At 41.1% G+C, this 10,447-nt stretch overlaps 1 protein-coding gene across 1 annotated transcript in view; it reads left to right on the top strand.

The window, feature by feature from the left end:
* The window catches only part of slc41a1 (solute carrier family 41 member 1), a gene marked incomplete at its 3' end in the record, with an annotated part of 24,096 nt that extends 13,653 nt beyond the window's left edge, over positions 1–10,443 (top strand). The window contains exons 5-12 of the mRNA XM_005726756.1: positions 785–856; positions 4,129–4,273; positions 6,140–6,286; positions 7,200–7,347; positions 7,892–7,971; positions 8,303–8,437; positions 9,983–10,131; positions 10,276–10,443. Of these exons, the coding sequence (XP_005726813.1) occupies positions 785–856; positions 4,129–4,273; positions 6,140–6,286; positions 7,200–7,347; positions 7,892–7,971; positions 8,303–8,437; positions 9,983–10,131; positions 10,276–10,443 (1,044 nt within the window). The remainder of the gene's footprint in view (positions 1–784; positions 857–4,128; positions 4,274–6,139; positions 6,287–7,199; positions 7,348–7,891; positions 7,972–8,302; positions 8,438–9,982; positions 10,132–10,275) is intronic.
* Between the last annotated feature and the right edge of the window lie 4 nt (positions 10,444–10,447).

Below are 10,447 nucleotides of genomic sequence, written 5' to 3'. Positions count from 1 at the left end.
TACACAGGCGCTTTGTGAAGCTATGTTGTCTGAATCAAACCACCACAATACCAACCACACACACGCCTACTGGTGAAAGCATCTCTATGGGTTCGGCTGTGGATCTTCACCAATCATTTAAACTATATTCATGTAGAAACGTTAGTACAAGTTCAGGGAAAATCACTTTAACGAGTGATTAACAAACACTCTAGCAGAGGATAAACGTTAGAGACAAAATTAAAGGTGAAAGCCGTATCTCACGTGGCATTACACTAAATTCACAGATTAGGTAACACAAAATATTTAAAGCTCTGGAAGCTATCTTGAGTCATGCAGTGGGATCATGCAGTTCATACACTTTTCAATGAAGAACCAAGGATGAAGTGATATCCTCACGGGCGATTTTCATGTATCCAGCTGTCTCCCTTCCTTCTGCATATGCAAACGAGCGAGGACAAAGAGGAAGAGGAGATTGTCTGTTTGTGTCCTCTCACTGTGGATGGGCATTAGGATCATTGATCTGGGTTCACAGTAGCCCACTGTAGCCACTTGATGCACAAGACCATCAGTGTGTGTGTTTAAGGGTGTGTATGTGAAAGAGCAGAGATGAGATAAGTGGAGTCGGCCGCAGGGTGGGGGATCAGATCAGAGTGTCTTTGTCCAGAGAACTGACGCCCTATTGTTCTGATGGGACCAAGAGGCAACAGACTGTGAGCACTCTGTATCCCCCCACGCACCCACAAACACACACAGCTACTTACACACGGTCATGATAACGTTTTCGTTCTTATGTGTTTTTCAGGCTAATATTGGGCACATGGACACAGCCAAGGACATGTGGAAGATGATCATGGGGAACTTGGCCCTCATCCAGGTACAGGAAACACAATGAAGACTGCTGTCACGGAGCATCTTCAACCATGTTTACATTCATTAAACAGACCAGTCTCATAATGAGACCACTGAAATGCATTATAGTACTAGTGGAATCATGTCGTAATACTCAAAGCAGCAGCAAAGTTTTAAAAAATCTCAAACTGAAATCAAAATATTTTGAAACAGAATATAAAAGATGGGTTTAAAATTAGGTCAGTGCAATGCCTTAACAGCTTAACATTCATCAGGTCCCTGCTGAACCACTTCGCGGTAGGACTAGGATTAGCTTGCATTTTAGCTACATGCTAAACAAGCACCAAAACTAGCTGTAACTTTTAAAATCAACCCTTTTGCATGCACCTAAACTAGGTTGTAGGATTACCACTGACTAATGCCATGCAGGAAAAAAAAATCTATATAAGCATCTAGATGAGAACAGGTCACAGGTGACTGGTAGATGTTAACAGGTTAAGCTTGCAGTGTTTCTGATGGCCACCAGGGGGTAGATTTCTCTGCTTGAAGGTAAAAAAAAAATTATTTATTTTTTTATTATTATTTATTTATTTTTAAGAACTTTATTTACAAACAACAGTATAACATACAAGGCACCATCATTAATCTGAATATGTAATATCCTCGGTTGAGCATTATAGTAAGAAAAAAACAAACAAACAAAAACCAGTAAACACAAAGCCAAAAGAGTTAGCACAAAAAGAAAGAACAGTCATTGAAGAATTTGAACCAAAGGCAAAAAATAACATGAACAAAAAAGGGCAGTCATGATTATAAAATAGGGAGGTTTCTTTTTTAACATAGATTAAACTCGTTAAATAAAACAACAAGTTTATGAGCTTTCTTGTTATTCACAAGTTTCAGCGATTTAGCCCAGAGTTTAAAGTCATTCAGCCATCTGTTTATACATGGTTTAGCTTTAAAGTATCTGCATTTGTGAATAAAAAAATTTCCCATTAACATAAACGTCCTAATCAACAAGTCAAAATCTGCATTCTCAGCAAGTATTCCAAATTTTATTACTGTCACCGTCAAGCTTGAAAGTCAAATTATTTGGGAGTTCAGAGGAAAAAGGCTCCTAGGTACTTTGCTCTGCTACCTCAGTAAACCCTTTTCTGATGTGTTTATGGTCCCTATCACTGATTTAAAGCCTTAGTGTATAAAGCAAGATGATCGTTTTGTAAATTGTGGTCCCCATAATACAGTCTGTCCTTTAACCCTCTCAGGCTCAAATTAAGTTTTTGTTGCTAATGCACAAAAGAATACCTGCAGTGGTACGTCTGAGTAAAATAGACTCATAAAATATGTATGTGGGGTAATCAGGTTGTTAGCTTTTACTTGTTGCCAATCTGCATCGTCTGCCGTGAGAGGGTTAGCCCAAATGTATAGTGTTTCACATTTATGTCGCATTTCAGGAAGCCAGTTACCAGCCTGTCTGGAAAAGCTTGTTGCACGAGTTATTGCACACAGTAAACACACTGACCAGTCACTACAGAGCACAGTAACATTTGTAAAAGAGATAGGGGCTGACCTCACATTCAAAAGGATCGAGACAGAACAGACATGTCAGTCGAGTATGGTCTATTTTGTGCTTGGTTTACTTGCTCTCACTGCAGCCAAGCTGCATGTACTTGGCTCTTTATATTAGTTTGCAGTGTGTTTTATTTATTGTACACAAACAAAGGCATGAAAATCTCTTTATTGCTTAAAGTCTTTGTTTGGTCTCTCTTGACACAGACCCCGACCCTAGTAGTTTGCAGTGATGTGAGCTTATAGTTAGTTCCTGGAACACTAAGCCAGTGTTGGCTGATGCTGTCACAACTTTCTATCTAGGGTTATCTTGCACTCACACTGGGTCACAGTGGTGCTCTCTGAAGGCGGTTACACTGGAAACTGCTTCATATGATTCTGAGAACTCACACTGAAACAGATAGCGAGTGTGCACCATAGCCGCCGTGACATTACTCATTGATTTGTGAACTCCACACACAAGCCTCCACTTTACCTTTATGGCAGTTACTATCTTTTTTTTTTTCTTTTTTTTTTGGAGCCAGAAGTGACCATATTTAGACAAGAGGGAGGCATGCTACGCTAACATTAATACTAGCATTGTGAAGATACCACCTTTAGCAGCAAAAACTTCAGGTAACTGTTTTCTGTGTAAATTTAACAGTCTGTCACGAACCATTCTTCCTTACAGTCTTTGTCACGTTTCTCTTAAGGTCCCACCACAGCATCCAGTCAGGTTGAGCTCTGACTGGGTTCTTTTCAGCCGTTCTCTTGAAGATATGTTGGCTTGCTTGGGATGATTTTCCTGTTGCAAGACCCGGTTTTTGACCAAGTTTTATCTGGTGGACGGACAGATAGATTTCCCAGATATAGCAATGTGTATTGTTGCTAAACATGTCCACTTTTGTCTGCTCTGTCCAAAGCACATTGCGTTGTGTGGTTTGTTTGGATGCAAGTTTGCAACTCTAATCCACGCTGCCATTTTCTTTTTAGAGAGAAGATGCTTTGTCCTGGCAACTTTCCCAGACAAGCCATACTTATTTAGTCTTTTTTTCAATTGTACCGTCACGAGCTGTAACATTTAACATGCAAACTGCGGCCTTCTAGAGCTTCTTGCTGTTTCTTCGAGCCCTGCACGGTCTGACCTTGGGACGAATTTGCAGGAACGTCCACTCCTGGGAAGGTTATAATTTTGTGTTAACATACATGTGAATGCCCCAAACCAGCAAACAGCCAGAGATTCTGTTTATATGGAGGTACATTTCACATTTGCTGATGGTCAGTTAATCAAGTCCATTCTGTTGGCAGTATTTGGCTGCTAGTTATTCTCTTAATTCCTATGGAAGAGTGATCTTAGATTTTCACAGACTACATAGTCCTGTGTAGTCTGTGCAAACTTTCTTTTTTTGATAACTGTACTTATTGTTCTGTAAGAATAGTAATAATACACACCTTCCTTCCCACTCAGTCCTTGGTTGAATTAGAAAGATGGTAGATAATGGACCAGCCCTTCAACAGTATTTGATGATGATGATGACGATGCTAAGAATCCCTCCTTGACTTTGAGAAGCAGCCTGTAATGTTACTGTATGTATCAAGAAGATGAGGTCAAAAATTGTATATGGACTGACTGAAATATGCTTATATGGGCCATAATAATATCATTCATCAGGAGTTTACATGTTAGCTGTGAGTCATAGCAACAAGAACTATCTTATGGTAAATCTGTATATGTGTGTTTTCACCCAGGTCCAAGCCACAGTAGTGGGGTTCCTGGCCTCCATAGCTGCTGTGATCTTTGGCTGGATCCCAGAGGGACACTTCAAGCTGGGCCATGCAGTGCTGTTGTGTGCCTCTAGTGTGGCCACCGCCTTCATCGCTTCTCTGCTGCTAGGTATGGTCACCAGTTGGGAAGTGAGGGGTGTTCACAGTGCTACTCATCAGTCACGTCAGGATTTTATGTAACTCTCAGTGCTAATTTGCCATCATTAGCAAGACTTTTTCACTCAAGTGCTGTTTAAGCTCTTGATAGTTACAACTAGAAGAAGAAGAAGAAGCTACATTTAGCGGCCTCTTTGTTCACAAGTGGTCACCACAGCAGGTAGCTCCACGAGTTTGATTTGACAGATTTCTTTAGTACCTGATGCCCTTCGTGGCACCACCGTAAGGCACATGTGCCTCCTTCTTGAACCTCAGCTCTTTATTTGATAGGCAAACGTGTGAACCACTCTATAGGGTGGCTATACAGTAGCTCAGCTTGTCATCTATTGATCAGAAGGTTGGCGGTTCGATCTGTGGCTCCTCCAGTCTGCATGCCAAGTATCTTTGGGCAAGATACTAACCCCAAATTGCTCTCCGATGTGTTCATCGGAGTATGAATGGTAGTTAGGAAGCACTAAGAAACTTAGAAGACAATGCTGGTGTGACTGTGGCATGTTGTATACAGCGCTTTGAGTACTCCGGGAGAGTAGAAAAGCACTATATGAGAATCCGTCCATATGCCATAGTTATCTACACGAAAAAGAGTTGATAAATAAGTTAACCTCATTTTGCTATCAGTTAGATAAGACGTCTTTAGTGTTAGCCCCTTTAGAAGTAGTTTATGGTACTTATTTATGTTATTTTCTTTAATATGATGTGCCAAAAGTTCACAAAAAATATTGCCTTTGGCTAAGGTGTATAATATGGTACATGCATTAGTAAAGTGCAATGAAAACATGCTTTGCAAATAAATTGTGTGTAAATAAGCATCCACAGAAGAAATAAGAATCTCTTATCTCGAATCAATGAAATGCCTTAAACTAAAATAAAACTAAAGTATTAGTTATCTGGATAATTCTAATAGATTGAACTGGTCAATGTTTTGCTGGCCTTTGTAGTATGTAGGATTAAATGTGTAATATTTGGATGTAGCTGCTACAATAGTCCCAACATGCTATCATGGCTCAGTGTGTTAGCATGCTATATGCAGATTAGTACTAAACACAAAGTGTGAAATGGCAAACATTTGAAAATTTTGGTGAGATCAACATTTAAGTGACAAACATGACAGTTCATCCTGAGGTATCTATACCCAGGTACATGGAAGTCGTATCCATATTTGTTATATCTGAACAAAAACCTTTAATATGTCCAACCTCATAAGTCATCAGGGTTCATTCTGTGTGCACCACAAATCTCCATCTAGCAAATATAAGAGCATTTCAGTAAAACCCACAAACTTTAAAGTAGCACCAGCTGATAGGTTTCGGTAGGTTTCTTACTCTGGGGACAGCGGATGTCAGTTGTTGTTGAGAACTTTCAGTCTGAACCACAGTGGTGGACTGATCACACATTCCTGGAACCACGCTGACAACATCAGATTGCTTTATAGGTGCAGTCGTCATGTTTTTGCTGGCTTTCATCAGCTCAACAACTACGTTTGAGTGAAGCTGTTTTCGAAACTGTTTTTCAGACAAAACCATTTTTTGTTGCTGTTTTGTTTTTGCTATAAACCAACATGAGCTGTCTGTGGTTGCTGTAGGAAAGAACCTTAAACGTTTTAGATATGCGGAAACATTGTGCTGGCTCTTACTCCCACATGCTGTTTGTAACCAGGCTTTGTATTTGCCAAAGTCAGTTCCTTTAAGGGAAATAAAAGAATCCCAATTGAGCAATCAAGCATCAAAATAACTTTTTGTTTTTTTAAGTGAGTACTGTTGGACAGTTAAGAGCATTGTTGCCTTCTGTGTTGTGATGCCTCTGATCTAAAATCTCACAGGTCTCATCATGATCGGCGTGATTGTTGCATCCAGAAAAGTTGGCATCAACCCTGACAATGTGGCCACGCCCATCGCTGCTAGCCTAGGAGATCTGATCACCCTGTCCCTGCTGGCAGGCATCTCAACAGGACTCTACAAAGAGCTAGGTAACGGAAATGACGAGCATACCCACAGATCTTTTTGCTTTTTCCATTTGAAAACAGGTGTGCGATCCATTATTTTACCTGGATGTGCTCAATAAGGTGGTTTGAATAGTGGATACTTGCCGTCTCAAATTCTCGCATGTCTTAAACTGAGCCTCTGATTCGCAACTGAAGGTAACTCCCAAATTCCGACAGAATCATTTCAACATTATTTTGATAGTTGGTAGATCCATCAAACAGCTTCCAGAGTCTTCTTTACCTTTGAAGTTATTAAAGAAAAGGGAGCGGCATGAGTAGAATGTATGAAATGTTGCTCTGCTTTTGGTAAATAAGGATGAAAGCCGCCCACACCTACTCTCGCTGTGTTCCGGGGCAAGAAACTCCACAGCTGTGTGGCTGTATTGTTAGCGCTGTGATAGCATCTTCACCGGCAGCACACCCAGCTCCATCGAGCTCCCTGCTGTTCCATCATTTGCACACCACAGACAGTGACAAACACTGAGTGTGGAGTAATCCTGTAGCTCTTTAGTCTGTCAGAGAATCTACAGACTTCATAGTCTTACTCACTGCTGCTTGTTGAGCTTATTTGGGATATTTTGGCTTAGACACTCACAAACACGGCTGGTGTCTGGGTGTTGTAACCAGCCCGTGTACTTAATGTGCTGTTTGTGGTGCTTTGTAATCTCCTGCATTTGTTAGTCAAGCTGCAGTACTGCCTTCTGCAGGAAAGGCCATGATTTAACGGCAATCCAAATGAAAACAGTCAAAATTTGCCAGTGTGTGATTTATGTTGCGTTTCAGCCACGTCCAGGGTGGTTTTTTTTATAGAATTCTCAGAAAATGAAAAATTTGTTATGTCAAAATATGACAAAGATGTTCCTGCTAAAGCATCAATATCTTTTTTCCCCCCATTCAGAGTACAATGATTATGCCAACCCTCTAGTGTGTGCAGTTTTTGTGGCGATGTGCCCACTATGGGTGCTGATAGCCAGGAAGATCCCATCCACCAGAGAGGTCCTTTACTGCGGCTGGGAGCCAGTCATCATCGCCATGGCCATCAGCAGGTAGGATGTGCTTGCTTATGTGGATTTTTAACTCACAGTGCTGCCTTTGTTTTTCTCAGTTACTATTGCTGTATTCACTGATGATGTCACAGAGCCTACCAACAACCTATGCTCCACACCATCCCAGACCCCGATCCTCAGAACAGGAGAAAACCCAATGAGGCATCTTTTTGCACACGCAGGAGTCTCCCCCTGCTGGCCATGAGGAAGCCTCTAGTTAGGGTGCTTAGGTTTTCTTTTCAGGCTCAGGGCTGAATCCATCAGAATATATTAAATTAATAAATAAAACTTTAAATATGTTTTTGAGTACATTTACAGTCAGTTATATTTATACAGTGCTAAATCACAACGAGGGTTTCCTCAAGATTCCTCCAATGTGTTCCACGGGATAACGGATTATAATGTATACGAGATTACAGATGGGTCCTTAAGTGTTTTAAATGTCTGATTGTAGTTCTCTCTTCTCAGTTTACCCATGTTTTTGTATGGTAAATAGCAGTATGTTCACTTTTTGTTCACTTTTTTGCTTGTGTGTGTCTTTCAGTGTCGGTGGTCTGATCCTCGACAAAACTGTCACCAACCCAAACTTTGCCGGCATGGCTGTCTTCACTCCAGTCATCAACGGTGAGCAGTCAGAGAACAAAAGTGTACAAAAGAGGTGGAAATAACAACCCTCAATATGCCAACTAGTAAAACAACAAATGCAGAGAAATCTGTTGGAACCAATTAAATTGTGTATTTAGAGCTGTTGCTGTGCTCACCCATCTGTGTCATGTAACAGTGACGCACTGACTAATGCCTGCCAGAGGAAGCATATGTGCACTGCGGTAATACTAACCGATGGAGCTGGCATGGCGCCGTGCTCTTGCACGGCTAAAGGCCAGCTCCACAATACTCGACTGGAGAAATGTTTTTGTTAGTACTGAGGTTGATTTGTCATGTTTTCATGTGCCAGGTGTGGGAGGTAACCTGGTAGCAGTTCAGGCAAGTCGAATCTCCACCTATCTACACATGAACGGTATACCCATGGGGGATCCCAACCCAGCCCCCAGGAAGTGTCCCACACCCTGCACTTCCTTCTTTGGTTCCAGTAAGTTATCAGGCAGCAGTGGAATAAATGTTCCACTGTCCCCGCCCACTCTTTATCTCATACAAACAGTTTTTTCCATACGGAGGGTGTATTACAAGTGAGACTACTGGCTATATTGAGCTTAAAGTGTTTTCTGTGTGATAAGAGTCACTCTTTTTTACATTATGCTGACAATGTAACCTGGGCGGGAGCAGGCTATACGCAGAGTTTAGTTTAAAGTCAGGTGGAGGTGCTGCGATTTTACTGATTCTTTTATTTGCAGCGTATTTTAAAAGCAATACTGATTCTTTGTTGGGGAAGTGTAGAAGTTGTTAAGCCCTACCTTAGTAAAAATCACTGAATGAAGTGCAAACCGTGTGTTGCATTGTCACAGGAATGTGCATGTATTCATTTGGTTATAGAGAAAATATATAAAATGATTTTAGATTTTATTCTAATGTGCGGTTAAGTCTTATTTACGCTGCTGAGATTGCAGCTACTAAAATAGAAAACACACACCAGGAATACCTGCTCAATCAATAACGTTATTTCACTTTCATCTGCTCACACACTAAAGTAATCTTTAATCTTTAAATGGGTCCAGTTTAAAGTTTCACAGGTCTGTCCGCTCAGAAATAAACAGCAGCACAGACAGTGCAGTCAGCCATAAAACAATTGTTAATCATCAGTTTAACATTTATCTGCAGCAATGACTTCATAGATTTTACTAGATCTTACTCATGTAGGTGGCACTCATGGGGATATTTGTGCAAAACAAGAGTAAAGCCTGTAAAATGCATGTTTTCATATGGACACACACGGAGCTTGAAGCAGAAAACCCGGCTTAACAGAGACAGCTGATTACCACTGTTGTGATACCCGTCATCTACAACTTGGGCTCGAGGTTTTATCAAGACAGCAAATACAAAGAAATCCTAACTGTGTTGGACTTCTTCATAGTTTATCCTTCAAGCCAGCTCGTGCAGGGCCCAGTTTGATGTTACTATTTGATATCAGGAAATCCATTAGATAATTATAATGAGGTGCATCATGACTGCAATTAAACAACAATGAGTTTAAAAATACTGCAGACATAAAATGACCACCAAAAAATTTTAAGTAACTTAAAGTCAAAATAATGACAACAAAGAGGCAAAACAGAGGAAAGGTCGAAAAAACCCACAAAGCAACAACAGACAAAGTGAGAAAGCACGGACAGCGAGACAAAATAACTACAAACATTTAACAAACAAAGAAAACGGCAAAGCCTCAACAAAGAGAAAACAACCAGGAAGTCACAAATTGACAACAGAGACCGAAAACAACAACAGAGACAAAACAACCACAACAGTGTGTCAAAGAACCATTAGAAGACAAACCAACTATGAAAAACAAAACTATTTTAAAGAATTTCAAAGAAAACAAGTACAAAAATAACCTTAATGACACAGCCTTGTTGGCATGTCCTGTTCCTGCTTCACAGGAGAGTCTTTTCCAGTGTTGTCCAGCGTTTTCCATCATGCTATCGCCTCGTATGTAACTCATGTTCGTCTCTCTCCATTCCAGCTGTGAACTCCCGTTCAGCCCGTGTACTTTTCCTGCTGGTTGCCCCAGGGCACCTCGTCTTCCTCTACACCATCAACTCCCTGAGGGGGGGACACACCACCCTCACACCCATCTTCATTACCTTCTACCTGTTTGCTGCACTACTGCAGGTACAGATATGTTTGTACATCATTTTACAACATTGTAAGGGCGTCGTTGAGGAATTCCGAAATATTGATACTTGCGTCTTGGTTATGACATACAAATATTATGTAAAAATCATTGTTCACTAAATCTGGCTATGCTTTCTTCAGGTCATGATCCTCCTCTACCTGGCAGACTGGATGGTCCACTGGATGTGGGGTCGGGGCATGGACCCTGACAACTTTTCCATCCCGTACCTGACCGCCCTGGGTGACCTGCTGGGGACTGGCTTCCTAGCCCTGTGCTTCCACTTGCGCTGGTTCATCGGGGACAGAGACACTA

Source organism: Pundamilia nyererei, unplaced genomic scaffold, assembly GCF_000239375.1.
Source record: "Pundamilia nyererei isolate P.nyererei 1_Seehausen unplaced genomic scaffold, PunNye1.0 scaffold00021, whole genome shotgun sequence".
NCBI classification, from domain to species: domain Eukaryota; kingdom Metazoa; phylum Chordata; class Actinopteri; order Cichliformes; family Cichlidae; genus Pundamilia; species Pundamilia nyererei.
Note: the sequence above shows the minus strand (reverse complement) of the source record. Positions and strands in the feature narration are given on the sequence as shown.